Here is a 17,889-nt window from a genome sequence, read left to right as displayed (position 1 = left end):
CATAGATATGTGTGGCCCAGTGGCTATCTTATTGGGTGGTGTAGACAATCAACTCAAACTACAACCAGATTTTAAAATACTACTCTCCTTGTTCAACACAAAGAAACTGTTCTCAATGCATTTCATTAGAATCTACAATCTTCATCAGCTGTTTCTTCTGAGTGGCAGCCAGAGTGGAGATTTAAATGTTTTATAGATTACTCATCTCAGCCACTAGCCCTGCCCTCCCCACATCACAGATCCCAGTTTGGGCTACCCCCTTTTCTGGCAAAGTGTTGGTCTTTGTGTTAGCCTCTACACTTTCTATCCTACACAAATGTACACACACACACACACACACACACACACACAGAGTTTGGAGTTGGGGAGAAAAAAGTAGGGAAAATGAGTTAAATGGAGTTAAATTTCTGTATTTGTATCCCAAGGAACCTATTATGTGCATGATGCATGGTGGATAATTAGTTCAATTGCTGGCTGTCTTGCCATGAGTCCTGCTTTCTTCAAGCTCTTGTCCCTATGGGAATTGGACATACAAAACAAAACAAAAAAAAGTTTTGTTATGACTGTATTATCCACCAAATTAAGTACAGCCTTCTCAGTTTGAAACTCCCTTCTGACCCTGGGCATGCGGCCCCTGCAGCCCTTCCACCTTCATCGCTCAAGGTGTGCTCCTCATGGTGTTTAAGGAAGGTGACCTGGAGTCTTAATCCTTCCTCTTACTGGCTATGTCTCCATAGGCATTTTTTTTTTTTTAACATCTGTGCTAGAGAATAGGGGCTGTTAAGGTGGGAAGGTCTGAGGAGTATCAATTATCCACTTAAGAATTCTGTGGTTCTGCACCCACCCGCATTCAGTCACCTTTCTTGTCATCATGGCTGTGTGACTTCTTCTGATGTGATAAGAAAGCTAATGCCAGGCATCTGGGTACTACATCGGTTGGCCTGAACACTGAAACCATCCAAAGCAGCAAGAACTAGTGTCAGCCAGGTTTTTGCAAAAACACCCAGGCCTGTTCCTTCCTCTAGACCAGCCTTCGAAATAACAGTGCCGATAATGTTATCCGGGCTCTTGTGCCCCCAAAGCTCAGAGTTCATTTTCATTGAAGCATAAGACGTTTAAGGAAAGGTCTGCGTGGTTTGGAAAGTCCCGGAAAGTAAGTGGACTTAAAGACAAAAGACTCTGGTTTGAGCCTTGACCCTGACATTTACAAGTTACGACCTGAGCAAGTCCCTTCCCCTGTCTGCATGAACACTGGTCTCATCTCAAATGGGAACAAGATACCTCCACCAAAGGATCCTATTAAATAGCAGAAGAGTACGAGCCCAGCGGCTCTTCTTATTTTTGTGTTTCTTCCCTCCCCAGTAAGTTTCTTTGGGCTTGCTTTTCTTTATTTCTTCACAAAAGCAGAAGGTAATTCTATTTTCTGGAGGAATAGGAGCATCTCACTCATGAAACAGTGTCGAAGTCAGTGTCGTGGAAAACTCTGATACTTGAGATCCGTGCTCCAAGGCTGCAAGGAGGACGGCTTGTTCGTGGGAAGACGTGAGAAGCATCCGTTAGGAAACTAGGGAAGGAAATCTGGGATGGTGCTAGATTTATAAAGAGCTGTGGAAACAATACAAAATGGGAAGAAAATGTGGAAACGAGTCTGTTAAATTAAACAGTAATAAACTAGCTGAGGAGCTACTTAGGTGTCTCTAGTACTACTGTGCAGTGCTAAAGAATTTAGTTAAAACTCAATAGCTAAAATTACAGTGCTAGATTCTCTATTGCTTCTTTTCAAACTGCAGCGTAAAGAGGAAAATGCTCAATATTAGCTACTTTAAGCCAGGTCTGTGGGCTGCAGGTGAACAAGAGGATGTTGGCCAAGACATCCTTTTAATTAGGTTTGATGAATGCAGCCTTGTAGATCTCCAGGCTGATGGTGAAGAGGCCCAAAGGGCATCCTGGCTTCATTCTCTTTGCAGCCGCACTGTGTTAATGCATGTGGCCTAGCCACTGAAGGAATAGAGTCTCTCCAAATGTGAACAAATGAACAGTCCGATGAAATATATAGCACATTTTAAAGTGAATAATTTTGAAGCCTCTTTTTGAATAATAAAACTGTATTTCTTTAAACCTATGTAATTTCATGCCAGTGAATTCCCTGTTCCTAAAAACTATGAGGAACTATTTTTGTTGTTTTTGCTTGTTTTAGAGAGGGTGTTGTATTGGATGCTCCAGAGAAGCAGAGCCAGTAGGATGTATATAGGAAGAAGTATATTATGAGGGATTGGCTTATGCAATTATGGAGGCTGGGAAATCTGATGAACTTCTGTCTACAAGCAGTAGAGTAGTTCCAGTTCAAACCTAAAGGCTTGAAAACCAGTGGGGAGCCAATGGTGTGTAAGTCCAAGTCTAAAGGTCTGAAAACTAGGACCACCAGTATCCAAGGGCAGGAGAGGATGAATTGCAATTGCCTTACTTCCACCGTTTTGTTCCATTCAGGCTCTCAATGGATTGGGTGATGCCCACCTGTATTGGTGAGGGCAGATCTTCTTTACTTAGTCTATCAACTCAAATGCCAATCTCTTCCAGAAAGACCCTCACGACACACTCAGAAATAATGTTTTACCAGCTATCTGGGCATCCCTTAGTTGACATAGTAGATTATCCATCATGGGTGGTTTTTAGTGCTTACAGTAGAAACACCATTGTGAGCATTCACTAGGTGACAGACCTTGTGCTCGACAAATGATGCACAAATATTATTTCACTTAAGCCTCACAACAACCCCATTGTTAAGTAGGTCTTTTCCCCCTCATGCCACAGCTTACAAAACCGGGGCTTAAAATGGTGACGCACCTTACTCAAGACTCTAGTCTGGTCACAGGCTGAGCAGAAAGACTTTATAAGAACTAGCTTATTGTGATTGTGCAAGGGTGGTTCCAGACCATGAGTAGCTCCTGTGAACTGTCAGAAGTGCAGATCACCAGGCCCTACCCAGACCTACGGAATCAAAATCTCTGGGGGTAGGGTCAGGCACTCTGTGTTTTAAGAATCCCCCCATAGTGATTCTGATGATCCAGCTCAAGTTTGAGAACTCCTAGGCATAGGGTAAGCTCTAAGGGGTTTTAGATGTATTAGAAGGAAAAAGAATTAATTCCATTTAAAGTTCTTTACAGTTAATCTCCCTCAAACAGGCAATGCAGGTACAAGGGTGAAAAACTGTTGAATAAAAGAGACTTCTTTTTCTAGGTTAAGCATATCAGTTTTTATCCAGCCCGTCCATATGTCAGGCACAGTGCAAAGTATTTGACATCGGTCATCTCTTCAAAGCCTCAGGTGGTTGTAAGGATTAAATGAGATTATTTTCCCCAGTTTGCAAATGAGGAAAGAGAAGCTTAGATCACTGAAGGAATTGCCTACTGTGTTAGCCCATTTGCGCTGCTATAAAGAAAACACCTGAGGCTGGGCAATTTGTAAAGAAAAGTGGTTTATTTGGCTCACAGTTCTGCAGACTATACAAGAAGCGTGGCACCGGCATCTGCTTCTGGTGAGGGCTTCAGGGAGCTTCCAACAATGCAGAAGGCAGAGGGGTAGCAGGCGTGTGACATGGCAAGAGCGGGAGGAGGTGGTGCCAGACTCTTTTGAACAACCAGCTCTGGCGTGAACTAATAAAGCGAGAACTCTTTGTCACAGGGAGGGCACTAAGCCATTCATGAGGGATCTGTCCCCATGACCCAAACACCTCTCACCAGGCCTCACATTTAATGCTGGGGATCAGATTTCAACATGAGATTTGGAGGGGCCAAACATCCAAACCATATCACCTACTAACCAACACATAGTAAGTGATGGAGCCAGTTTGCAGATCTGGTATATTGATAAATAGAACCTCCATGAATCACAGCTACCTGCTTTATGACTCAGAATGGCAGTCAGCAGACAAACATTTTTTTTTTTTAAGATATGTATGATGTAAACAATATAAAATTAAAAACAGTGTTTCCAAAGTTCATTAATGGCAGCTAGAACCAACGATCTGCTTAACTCTTTTATTTACTATTTGCTTTATCTGTTCCAGATCATAATTGTTATACTACTACTAAGTCTAGGATATTTTAATCCATTTCTCTTAGGGAAATGAGAATGGAAAGAATTTATTTTTCATGTTATTGTCCCTCAGTGTCCTAAGAGTTCTAACACCTCTACCTTATGACCAACAAAAATCAGCCTGTAAGAATAGAAAAGTACTAACCAGGGCTTTTTTAGTGTCTCAGTTTTGGGGAAGAAGAAAACAAGGTAAAGTGTACTAAATATGAAAAGAATATATTTCCTTTTAATTGGTGGAAATAAACAGAATATTCTCAGCAGGAAAACCTGTTTAATATTTAATATTGATGAATTAATAAGTATATAGTTTTTAAATTACTTTCTCTTAAAGCCATAAGTAGTAAGCAACTGCTCTGAAATGATGCTTTGTCAAAGACATTCATTGAGGCTGATGGGCAGAGGCAGTATAGCTTCCCAGGTATCCGGGTGGATGTACTCTTTCTACTACAGAGTTACCTGAGGACAGTTTGCTGGCACCTCCACAGCCTTTCTGCCTGGATCTTCTTCTCCTAAATACCTGAAAGGGCAGGTTTAGATCCTCTTAACTTTGGCGAGATGCAAAAAGTAGCCTGGGTTTTGAACACTCTCCAAAGCCAAGTTGCCAAGATATTGTTTGCAAATAAAGAAAGAGTTTTTGTACCAAGTGGCATTTAGGGTAAAATCTTTGCCAAAGAACTCTTTCCAAAAGCTTGACGTACACATGGGCATGGATTTGGAGTTAAACAGAAATAGGTTCAGTTTTGGCTTTGCTACTCAAGGGACATGACTGTGAGTCAGTCTTAAATCCACTAAGCCACAGCTTCCTTGTGTGAAAAATGGGAGTGATAATACCTACCTCCCATTGCTATTATGAGGAATAAATAAGACGGATCTTTTTAGAATGTAAGTAAGAGTATGCCCATCTGCTGGTTTAACCTTTGGTGGCTTCCCACCTCATTCCAAGTAATTTCCAAAGTTCTTTTTGTGTCCTGCAAGTCCCCTACATGATCTACCACTTCATTGTCCCATTGATCTTCTCTGAACATATGAGGCACACTCTGACCTCAGGGCCTTTGCACTTACTGTTCCCACTCTGGATTGCTTGCCCTCATATATTATCAGTTCTCATGGTTCACTGCCTCACTTCATTCAGGTTCTGTTCATATATCACTTCCTGCAAGAGGCCTTCATGATCATCATACCAACACACACAGGCCCCTCACCCTTCTCCATTTTTTTTATCTTTACATCTGTCACTACCTGAAACTTATTTATTTTTTAATTCATTGCCAAAATCCCCCTAGAGTATAACCTCTGAAAGCAAACACTTTGTTTTTATTTACTGCTACATTTGCAGTAGGGGGTTCATTCATCACTCAACAGATATTTCCTAAGGCCTTCTACGATCCAGCAATTCCTTAGTTATATATCAGAGACTTGAATTTATTGTTACTTAAATGGTTTCTAATTTGTAAGGAATTTTAAGAGTCCCAAGGAACTGGAACTGGAAATCCTATTTTGGAATCTGGAGAAAGGGTTAGCCAGAGACCACCCTCGGTGGCAGCCATGTATGGAGCTGTGTGGCTTAACTCACCCTTAAAGAGAAACCTGCCCCAGGAGTGCTGTCCGTGGACAGCACCTCTGCAGGCTTCCTGCCAAGGCTCCAGCCAGTGACCAAACATGTCAGATTTACTCCAGCCGGGCCTTTGCTGCGTGGGTGTTCTGTGCTCTGAGGCTCCCGTCCACCTGCTGGAGGTGTTTTCAGAGCTGTGCTGCAGTCTGATGCTTCATCCTCACTGCTCCTTTCTCCTTCCTCTCCTCACACAGGTGTTAGTCCTGCAACAAGGTGCAGAAGCTCTCCCTGCCAATCCTGCTCTCCTTTCTCCTTCACAAGCATTTATTTGCCCTAGTAAATCTCTTATACTTCCAGTTCTACCTTGATATCTGTTTCTAGATGGCCCAGCTGATGCATCAGCCCTTCCCCCAGGGTAAGAGGGTCCGTGCTAAGCCTTCAGGACTCTGGGCTCACTGCAGAACTCTCTAGGTGGTAGCAGAGGTCCCTGTGTGACGTTCCAGTCATCGCTGCACTTCTTTGAGACACAGTAAAAAGTGACAGGGCCAGCACTGGCCCTAAGAGCCTGTAGGAACTGTGTATCTTTGAGGCCTAAATATAAGCTATTTCAGAAGACAAAAGTGGAACCGGAGTGACATATCATGCGGCTACTGTGAAGAAAAGCATTTTCAAAAGCTGCATTATTTAAACGGGAAATGCATATATTCAAAGGGAAGTTCCATGAAAGTCATTTGCGATTCCTTTCCTTTCAGTGACTCTTTTATTCGCATTGTCTGTCATCTCCATGTAGCAATAGTTTAAAATGTCCTTTCCTAAGCCTGCCTTTTCACATATGTCTTCTATATCACTGTATTTTTAATCACTTGCTCAGTGTAACTTATTGTTCTGAACTAATAATTGTGTTTTAATTAGAAATGCTTTACTAAAGAGAGGGGTTTATCAGCTTGCAGCCGTGTTTCCAGCGGGTCTGCAAGAGCACATCTCCTACTGTTCCTAGAATTGTTTCTGGCTGGGGTCGGGAGAGGAGGTGACATGATTTTAATATTTGTTGTAAATTTTTATTACAAATCCTGTTTGTTTGCCTCCATAGCTAAATAAGCTGGTCCTCTTTAGTTTTTCCTTATTTTAGTTGCTAAGGCAACTGTTTTGACTAATATGACAGTTTTCCTACCCAAGAAAATTACTTTGAGTGACCACCCACTTCTTTTGAAGACATATTTTGTTGACTTTCTTCTTCCTTCTGTAAGCTGAGAGGTAGTTGTTGAATATTTTAGGAATAATTTCTTCAAATGTTTCCCAGCAAGAGTCAGGGAGCCCATCCCAGTGTCCTGCTCCAGAGAAAGCCCTCCCAGAACTGAGCATCCAGATTCTCCTCACCGTGCACATGTTGGAGTCGCATCGGGGAGGGAGAAGGACAAAGAGACAGACACAGAGAGTTTGGCATCTCAACCTGGCCGACCTTGCAGATTAAGTCCCAAAGACTTATCATCTATTATCTTAAAGTAAAAGAGAAAGTGGGAATTCCTAGCTATTGATAAACATAAAGTGAGCAGTTGGAAATAGTTTGGCCTGTCTCAGGTGGCAAATCCGAGCATATCCTTCTTCCCCCAGGTTCAGATCATAGTTGAGCTGACCAAATGCTCACAGAGCCAAAGACATTTTTGAGACTTTGTATCTAAGTCCATTCGGGCTGCTATAACAAAATGCAATACACGGGGTAGCTATGAACAACAAATTTATTTCTCACAGTTCTAGAGACAGGGAAGTCCGACATCAAGGCACTGGCAGATTGGGCGTTTGGTGAGGTCCCATTTCCTGATTCACCGACGGCATCTTCTCCCTACATCCTCATGGCGTGGGAGGGGCAACCGTCTCTCTGGCCTCGTTTATAACTGTACCAGTCCCCTTCACCTCCCAAAGGCCTCTACCTCCTAATACCATCACCCAGGGGGATAGGATTTCAACATGTGAATTTTGAGGGGAGGGGGGTCCAAACATTCAGACCATAGCACCTTGTCAAGCACCAGGAGGCTAAATTTCAATTTCTTTTTTAAATAAAATATGAAAAATCAGAAAAAGTGGTGTGCCTTCCTCTTGTTTTTTGGTAGCCTTCATTGTTTCTTCCAAGCCAGGTCACATAGAAAGTTGATGATGTTCTTCATTTCTGAGATAAGAATAAAATGAAAGGAGTGGATTAAATCTTTCCCTTGACACCAGAATAAATGTCCCCTTATCTCACAGTCATTGCTGAAATGAGCACATTAAATGCTCATGGTTGATTATTGAGGGAGAGACATTCCATTTCCATTTCTATGGGATTTAGTAGTTGCTGAAAAACTCACTTGATAGCCCCTCACCACAGGAGTGTAGGATCTGCCGTGTCAGGGAGGCACAGGCCGGGGGCCGGGAATTATCTCTTCAGTCACTACACCTCAAAGTGCCCATGAAAAGGAAAAAGAAAACCTAGAACTGTGTTTTGATGACTTGTCTGTGCCAGCAGCTTCTTGTCCTGAACGTGGACCGAGGCTGGCTTGGGCAGGGAGAGATGGCTGTGCTGGAGAAAAACCCCAGCTGACCTTCCTGTACAGAAACCAAACTTTTAATGAGTCAAAGTCAACAATAATTTACAAACGCTGGGTTTCCCTTATGTTTAGACCTGTGTTCTAGCTCACTGGAAATAAGCACACACTAGGAACAGTGCTATTTGTAAAGACCCACATAACAGAAATTGATTTCTGTTCAAAATGTGGATGTTCTGCCCCGTATTGTCTGTGTCGTCTTGGGTGATGTGCCTAACCTCAGTTAGGATCAGTTTTCTCATCTATAAGGTAGGGATGGTAGGGACAGTGGTATTTACTTCATTTGTTTCTTTGGTGGTTAATAATAATCAATACGAGCAACATTAATGCTAATTACTATTACTGTTATTAATAATCAATACTAATTTACTTGGTTCAGATTATGTATCAAGCACTCTAATGCCCAGAGATAACCTGTGAGATAGGTATTATGGTTGATGTTGTTGTCTCTGTTTTTAAGGGTGAAGAAATGAGTGCCTAACCACATTTGGATTAGGTCCATCTGACCCTAAACCCATGTAAAATGCTTGGGCATTTCTGGTTCTGGTGTAATGGTTTTTATGCTTACATGTTTCTGTCACCTTCCGTAGGAAGCTGTAATGCAGTAATGTGTGCTACCAGATAAAATGATGGACAGAGATTTAGGTTAAAGGAAAAAAATAAATACGGGAAAGTACATCAAATTAGGGGCAAAATTAGCAGGCAGCAACTCTACGGGCAGCAAAAATGTTCAGTAAAGCTGAAAGAAGCGAGCCTCAGATTTGCTTCTGCTATTGCTGGTGGTAAAGCAATGTGGGAAAGAGATGTGGTCATAGGATTCTCAGTGGCCACATTAGATTGTAAGGAAGGCGACAGATCAGTAGGAATTGAGTTTTTCCTGTTGCTAGGATCTGAAAAATAATTCTTACAAGATGCATGAGATAATGAAAAATACTCCCCCATAAAAAACCTGCAACAGATACAGAATGCTCAGTTATACAGTTGCGGAGTTGGTGGATTCACAAGGGAATCCTTAAGAAATGCAGTAATTAGAACTGAAGCATCACAGAAGCCCTTGTGACCCTTCGTGATGATTCCTGGCATTCAGTGACCAGGAAAATTAGCAGAGCCTCATTCAGATATGACTACTGAGAAGTTACCTGGGCCTGCTTCCTAACAGTGTCGCTCTCTTGTTTATCTGCCTTAAAGCAGGTGTATGATATTGTGCAAGATACTTAATCTCTATGCCTTAATGTCTTCATCTATAAAATGGGAATAATAATCGCAATACCTCCCTCACAGGAGTGTTGGGAGGGTAATGTTCTAGTGCCATTTCACGGCAAAACAAACGGATTTATGAAGGAGAAGGAGCCCAGGTTCCTTTTATGATCTCCCCTGCAGTGCTCAGATCTGGAGGGGAATTTTCCTGACAACGAGACTTAGAATATTACTGCCTCTGTCTGCTCAGGGAACCACAACCCAAGTTCTGGTCAGGGGTCTCCGTGTGAAATTTAAAACTGCTAGTAGGGAAGAAAAGAACAGAGACTGGACTCACCAGAGGGCCAGGTCCTTATGTTTGTTAGTGGGAGGTGGAGAGAAACCTAAATAGGTTGTGTTTCAATTCCTTTCATGGGATGACCACATATCCCTCAGATTTGCTCTCTGATTGTTCGTGGGCAGTTTGAACATATTTGGTCTGAGAACCTTTCAGCCATAGTTGATGAGGTTACTGTGGGTTTTGTTGTGAACTTTGTTGGTAGCATCAGTCACGGCTTCTTCAGGAGGTCACCCTGGAGAATTTCCATTCTGGTAATTGTGTCTCCTAACAACTGGTATGTTTTAATCTTGTGAACTGGACGGGCACCTGGTAAATATTTTTTTTCCCTTTTTTGCTTTTGTTGCTAGGGAGCCCAGAGCTAAATTGGTGTCCTATTGTAACTGTGTAGGACCTTATTACAGGCATTTCTCAGAGTTGCTTTTTTCTCTGTCCTTATTTTATTATTCTTTTAAAGTTTTCTCCTCCTTGCCCAGCTTTCTTATCCTATTTTGAGAATGATTCCTTGACAGTGGCATTTAAACAGTGCTCCTGGTTCAACAGGAATTCCCAGGAGGTATCTCAAAGCCACCCCCAACCTCTGAGATGAGTTTGTATGCATCAGAAAAAGGTGCCCCTTCCTTTAGGCAGGCAGCCTTGACCTGGTGCCCTTGTATTTGTACTTCTGTCCTTGGCAGCTGTCTGAGGACTCACCCTGATAGCTTCTGGGTTTGGTGTAATCCTCTCAATTTGAGCAGCTTCCTGTGTATTTGTTTTACATATTGGCATGCTGCAAAATATTTTATTTGAAAAAAAGTCATTTGTTCATTGTTTTCGTTGATGAGTTAGTTTTGGGGTGCTTTTTCATATGCTAGGTGCTAGGAACACAAAGGTAAACAAGACTGCTACAAAGACTCTGCCCTCTTGGAGGTTACAGTCTGGTGTGAGAGCCAGTCAATAAATCAATAAACAAACATGAAATAGTTGCAGGCGATGATTGGTGCTAGCAAGGAAGTAATCAGTATTCTGTAATAGAGAATAAAATGAGAGACTTATTAAGGAGATCAGGGAAAGCCTCTCTGAGGAGGGGATAATTAAGGCAAGGTCTGTAGGATGAAGGGGAGTCTAATACACTGTGGGCAGTAGGAAGAGACTTTGAGGCAGGTACAAAGGCCCTGAGGCTAGAAAGAGTTTGAGAAGTTCAAAGAAAAGAGTTCTGAGGTTATTGTGAACAAGAAGTAGAACAAAGAACAGAGAATGACATGAGATAAAGTCTCAAGGACCCAGATTGTCCGGGATCTTTTAGGCCATGGTAAGGAGTTGGGATTTTATTCTAAATACAATGGGAATCCATTGAATGATTTTAATGAACTGATTCAAAGTTTAAAGACTCTATCTGGCTGCTGTGAGGAGAAAGAGTCGAAGTGAGAAGCTCGGTCCAGGGGAGAGATGACGTGCGTTTGGACCAGGGTGGTGGTGATGGAGGTGGAATAGGACGGGCACACTGGGAAAAGGCTGTGAAGCAGACCTGGTAATGGAGGCGAGAGGAAAGGGTGAGGGAAAGTCAAGAATGACTCTTAGTTTCAACAACTGAGTAGATGCTAGTGACATTTATTGAGCTAAGGAAGTCTTGTGATGGAGAAACTTAGAGGATAGAGAATAAAGAACTCACTTGGGGACATGTTAATTTTGAGACATCCAAGTGGAAATGTCAAGCAGAGAGTTGAATATGTGAATTTGGAACTCACAGAGGGGTGGACTGCTGTTATAAATTTGAGAGTCATCAGCAAATAGATGATATTGAGGCCACGGGATTGTATGAGATCTGGGAACACAGTGAAAGTGAGAACATGTAGAAGTTGGGTGCAGAAGAAAAAGGCCAGAAATGAGATTAATGGAATGGAACACAACCAGGATATCAAGATTGGAGAGTGTTTCAACAAGGATGGGATAGTCAACCACTCGGAGATCAAATCAGATGAGAAAGGAATGCGTGTAGCACGTTTGGCAGCATGGTGAACTGGCCAGAGAAGTTTTAGAGGGTGATAGAAACAGAGGTTAGATGGAGTTGTTCAAAGATGGTATAGAAGAGAGGCAGTGGAGACGGTGAATATAGACAGACTTTTCAAGACACCGTGTCCTGAAGGGGGTCGGAGGTGTAGTAAGTGGAAATAGGAACAACTGGAACATGTTTGTGCGCTGGTAGGAATGACCTAGTAGAGAAAAAACAAACCTTATATGTGTTGGGTGGTGATAAACAAAGGATTGAAGTTTTTGTGTAGATGAAAGAGGATTGAATCCAGAGCAGAGTGGGGGAGTTGACCTTTGACAGGAGAAAGCATGCTGTATTGGGAGAAAGAAAGAGAAGGGGGCGTCCATCTGATAGCTTCTCAGTAAAGGAGTGTAATTGGCTGGATGTGAATGGGTTTCAGAAAAGCAGTGAAATTGCAGTCTCGAAGAGTAGAGAACCTATTAAGAAAGATGTAAGATTGAAAGTCATTGTTGGCTCTCCATTTGAGGTTTATAATCTTGAATTCAAACCAAAGCCAGACAGTTCAATTTTGCGAGTTTCATTATCCGGTTCAATAATACATCATGGATAGGATGGACTTGGTTTTTTGGCCAACGAAACAGAAAATGAGACATGGGAGTAGCGAGCATCTGTGAGAAAGTGATTGAAATATTGGGCCGGGGAAATAAAGCTAGATGAGGATAGAAGTAACAAGAGGAGAGGCCTGAAGGCTAGTGAGAGATTGGCAGGGGTAAGGAAAAGGAGGCTGCAAAGAAGTCAAGTAAATGTAAGAGAAGGAAGACTCTAGAGCTTGGGGCTAGAAGGACCAGATGGAATGGTCCAAGAGTGGGACATTAGGAATGGAAATTACCAAGTGGTGATGACAAGCTCTGGAGGCACCGGAGGGGGGAAGGAAGAAAAAAATCATTGTACTTAGGAGGTTAAGGAAGTGAAAGTCCAGCGTCAAAATAAGTTGCAAAACGATTCGTATGTATTGTATGTATTCCCAGGGTCATCTCAAATCCTGATTTGGAATTAGGTGATGGCGCACGTGAGTAAGGATGGTGGCTAATTCCTTGTGGGTCTGTCTACTCTGTCAACATCACTTTAGGACATACTTTTGAACACCGTGCAATCACCATCAGGATGTTGCTCGGGAAGTATTGTAGAATGTGTTCATTCTCATTTTTGATTAGTCCATAATTCTCATTTTTTAGTCACTAACAATATAAGACTCGCCAGCGCATTTTTGTGTGACACACAGGACCCTTCCAATAAAATAACTTGTGTTTATTTGTTCCATCTCATCCCTGGCACTCCTTTGAGGTGTTCTGACCACACCAGACTTCTCAGAAGTTCCCAGTGTCAGGTCAAGGCTACATGTCTTTGCAAATGCTGCTCCCTCTGCCTGGCATGAAGACCCATCTAAAGTATCAACTTTGGTGTTAAGCCTTTTCCTAAAAGGTTGAACTGTCCAAAAATGCCATTTTGAGGGGTCAAAAAATACTACATTGGCAATTTCATATTGTTAGCAATTTGCTACCACGTGACCAATTTGAATCGTACCTTGTGGATAAGAGCTACTACTTGCTGAATTGCAACTCCGCTACGTGCTTTATGTTCACTCTCTCATTTAATTCCCACGACAAACCCGAAAAGTGGATGTAAATACTTCCACTTATTAGACAAGGGTTCTGAGACTTAGAAAGAGTCTTTCTAGGAGAAAGTATATAATAAATGGTGGAACCGGCTTGTGGCTTCCAAAGCAAAGGTCATACCTTGCCCCTTCCTTTGTCTTCCTTATTGCTAGGTCTGCATTGCCTAGCACACAGCTCACACAGAGTTGGAGTATGTGTGCTAATTCTTCATCTGCCGGAAAACCACTCAGATTAAAGGCTGACTTGATGGTGGCCCAGTATCTTGACATTGGATTTACCTTGATGAATGTTGCTGCTTCTCTGGAATTTAGAAAGATAATTTTGACACGTGAAACAAAGAGTCTGAACTGCCCTTAAAATCTTAATCCTGTAATTACTGTTTATTTGTTTTAACTCATTGGCTTGATCCGTGTTTGCCAGGCAGGTTCCTAACTCCTAACAATGCAATGATCTAGGAAGCTAGTTTCTTTAGATCACGAAAAGCACAATGTAGATTTGTTGAAGTGTGGATGCCAAGCCTCGGTGCAATGCAAACAGAGGGCACAGGGCATCTGGGTTCATGTCCTGAACATTCTTTTTCTCTCGTTGACGTAGAATGTTCCTTGAGTTCCTAAGCACAATAGTGCTCTCTTACTAAACGACAGGAATTGTTTGGCAAGTTAACATAGCTGCCTTGGTGCCTGAAGTTTGGCTAATATTCTTTCTTGATTCAAATTTTGATTCTGTAGTTTTCACTGAGTTTCTGGTTCAAAGTCCACAGCAATGGTTGTCAAAGTGTAGTGTGCACCAGAATCATCTGGAAGGCTTGCTGGAACACTGCTGCTGGGCCGCATGCCCGCAGACTCTGATTCAGCCCATCTGTGCTGGGGCTCTAGATTCTGCAATTCAGACAGGCTCCCAGGTAATATTGATGTTGTAAGTCCCAGCACTACACTTTGAGACGCTCAAAGGGCTGTTCAAGACCTGCTTTACAGGGCACCAATGAAGTTAGACAAAAAAGCAAAAAATCTCAGCAATTTTCTGAGTAAATATCTGAATGTTGAATTGTACAGGCACAAAAAAAAAATCCCTAAAAAACAGAAAACAGTGACTTTAAAAAGATTTTTTTCTACTGATTTTTGACACTGTGTTAGATACGGACAGTGGTTCCTCTTATATGGAGGGAGACAAGTGGGCTGGAACCTGGGAGTCCTTCCCGCTCTCAGGAGCTCTTCTTCCAAGATGTTAGGGAAGTTTTCTTGTCTATAATCTTCATGCCTTCAGTGTGTTTTGTTCTTAAACATGTTCTAGAGGAAGATGCTGTATTAAATTGATCAGCCTCGCAATGCAAAACTGATTGCAAAGAGTTGTCAAAATAAAAATGTTCCATTAGTACAATAAGAATTGTAAATATTAAGAATCAGGATGCAAAATGGTCATTTCTCATTTTCCCTTGTTTAGAGGCTCAAAGATATTTGCATTTTTATTGGATTCAAAATGGTGTGAGTCATGAAGATCAACATATTTCTTTTTAACAGGAATCCTTTGTGTTTGAACCCAACTGTCTCTTCAAAGTGGATGAATTTGGCTTCTTTCTGACCTGGAAAAGTGAAGGCAAGGTACGACACAAGAATACCAAGTTGTTCTTCTTGTTTTCTGGTTCAACAAGTAGACTGAGTGCCTCTGGAGGACACGGATCCAACACTTATTCATTCATTCAAGATTTTAAAAACATTCCTCCGTGTACCAGGCATTGGGGAATACAATGATAACCAAGGACGCTATCCTATCCCTCATAGATTCCTATCCAGAAGCAAAGTCAGGCGTTAAAAAAAAAAAAAAGATACATATCATTGAGTGTTGTGAAGGAGAAGTTTGGGTTGTTACAAGAACTTAAAGTAGTCAGGTCTGATTTAATCTTGGGAGTTAGGAAGATCTCGCAGAAGAAGAAATGCCCAAGCTGAAATGTAAAAGGTACATTAAAAGTGTGTCCATCTCATTACACACTGGGACTGAATTTGATGGATGGCACAATGTACACATTTAATGAACGTTTGAGCTGAATTTAAGAAAAGTAGAATTGGAGTTATATCAAAGTTAGCATTATTCCCACATAGTATTTTATGTACACATGTATTTAATGATATGCAGACATTATTAACAATATTAGATGCATAAAAGTAATAGCATTTTATAAACATTTTATCAATATTCAGAGTTGCATTCCTATATACATTTGAAATAGAATGTTTGGGATCTCGATTACTTCTGATCATTGGAAATAATTACTGTTGTTATTTGGTGTTCACTCCCTCTTCTACCTTACTCTAATCAGCATTGCCTTCACCGTCAGAAATCTTTGCCAAGCACTTTGTCTATGCCATAGGTCTGGCGGAATTTAAGCTCATTGCTGTGTTGCATTTTCTCTTCAGGAAGGACAAGTGCTAGAATGTTCCCTCATCAACAGTATTCGGTTGGGAGCCATACCAAAGGTACCTGCAATTGGTTTTCTAAACACAGATTTACTTATATTGGAAATGGTCTCCAGAATGATGTTTAACATATTACTGCTCTGAAATCATCAACTGGGAATTAAGAACAGACATAACTTAGAAATCTTCTCATCTCTAACTGTTGGGTGATTTGGATTTCATTATCTTTAGTTAAATTAGAAATGCTATTAACCCTTGAAAACCAAGACCCTTGCATGATACCAGCAGCAAAGAAACAGTTTCCTTAATTTGATAAGTTTCCCCTTCCTGTTTTTTTTTTTTTTTTTAAGCAAACAGTGATTCACTTCTCATCTGTGGTTGAGGTGGAAATTTAAATGGCTTGAGTACTCCCACATTGTGCACCTGGGCACTCAGACATGGACTCACCTTAAAGGCTCAGTTTGCCTCTGAGAAGAGAAAAAAATAAAACACATAAATCAGTCTTCGTCACAGAGATTGATGTATTTGAATAAGAAGCTATTTGCATAATGGTGCAAGGAATTTAAAAGATGTTTCTTTGTAGAATATTCTAGCACAGTATTTATTCCCTTTTCTATAATAGCCCTGCAGGGTTTTAGCTGTACAAAACAAAATTATATTCCTTTCTTTCTGTTTTTTTTTTTTTTTTAAATGTTATCCTCTTTTATGTTAGTTAAATTTTCTGTGTAACTCTATGTCGGCATTTCTTCCTGCGTTCTTTTGGAAAACAAAGACACTATTTTATTTACTAATTAGGGTAAACTTGCACAGCCTCCATTCCAGTTGAGGATGCCATGGCTTCTAGAAATGAAAATACTCTTTGTATTCAGGCTACTTAAAAGGCTTAATCTCATTTTGGGGAAGGACCTGTGGTTGCTGGTTGTGTGGTGCCAAGTATATTCATGTGACACCTCCCTGACTGTCCTCTGGTGAGAGCGAGGCCCCTTTGATCTTCGTGGACACAGGGAGACCCCAGTCAGGGTCCTCTTGTCCCATCGCCACAGTCCAGTTCCTCTAATAACTACAACCAAAAATCTAAACAAAGATCCTTATACCTCATTTTCGAAATCAAAAATTTTATAATATAAAATTCTTTCATTTTTCAAAAATTCTATCACTTTCTTATCAAGTGATTTCAAGTAATTAATATGTAGTACTACAGATTTCACCTCTATAGGTTTTAGAATAATGCTAGATATCTGGGCATTTTAGATAGAAAAAAAATGCTTTTATGTATATTTTTACATCAAATGTGGTGATGTCTTTTTATCGTATTTCCTCCTCCATGCTCTGTGATCTAACATATTTTCCTATTTGTATACCTCTATACAGGATCCCAAAATCCTGGCTGCTCTTGAAACTGTTGGAAAATCAGAAAATGATTTGGAAGGGCGGATAGTTTGTGTCTGCAGTGGTACAGATTTGGTGAACATTAGCTTCACCTACATGGTGGCTGAAAATCCAGAAGTAACTAAGGTAGCCTCAGTTAAATGGCCTCCCTCTCTTCTGCCCATATGTGTATATGCTGTGTGTGTAATTTATATGTATAATATAGTTTTAATAGATACTCTTAAATGGTTTAGTAATTTAAATTTTTAAAAATTTGCATTGCTTTGCTGGCTAGTTTCTATACCCTTTTATCATGTCACTCATGTAGGTCAACAACCCAAACACCTAGGATGATATATTGTAGGAAAAACTAGCCCAGCACGTCTCAAAATTGAATGTGCACAAGAATCCCCTGGGATCTTGTTAAAATGCAGATTCTGATTCAATAGGTCTGAGATGGGGACAAGATTCTCCTTTCTAACAAGCTACCGGATGATGCAGATGCATTGATCTGACAACCACAATTTGAGTAGCAAAGATCTAGGTCAGTACTGCCCAGTAGAAGTATAATGCAAGGCACATATTAATATATAATTTAAATTTTTCTTGGAACACTGCTGCTGGGCCGCATGCCCGCAGACTCTGATTCAGCCCATCTGTGCTGGGGCTCTAGATTCTGCAATTCAGACAGGCTCCCAGGTA

At 41.1% G+C, this 17,889-nt stretch overlaps 1 protein-coding gene across 3 annotated transcripts in view; it reads left to right on the top strand.

Moving 5' to 3' along the window:
- The window catches only part of PLCB4 (phospholipase C, beta 4), a 133,690-nt gene that overhangs the window by 5,106 nt on the left and 110,695 nt on the right, over window positions 1-17,889 (top strand). For all 3 annotated transcript variants that reach the window (XM_012639251.1, XM_012639249.1, XM_012639250.1), the window contains exons 2-4: window positions 14,926-15,006; window positions 15,820-15,879; window positions 17,191-17,334. In XM_012639251.1, the coding sequence (XP_012494705.1) occupies window positions 14,926-15,006; window positions 15,820-15,879; window positions 17,191-17,334 (285 nt within the window). The remainder of the gene's footprint in view (window positions 1-14,925; window positions 15,007-15,819; window positions 15,880-17,190; window positions 17,335-17,889) is intronic.

The sequence above is a fragment of the Propithecus coquereli genome, unplaced genomic scaffold (genome assembly GCF_000956105.1).
Source record: "Propithecus coquereli isolate 6110/MARCELLA unplaced genomic scaffold, Pcoq_1.0 Scaffold139, whole genome shotgun sequence".
Taxonomy (NCBI): domain Eukaryota; kingdom Metazoa; phylum Chordata; class Mammalia; order Primates; family Indriidae; genus Propithecus; species Propithecus coquereli.
Note: the sequence above shows the minus strand (reverse complement) of the source record. Positions and strands in the feature narration are given on the sequence as shown.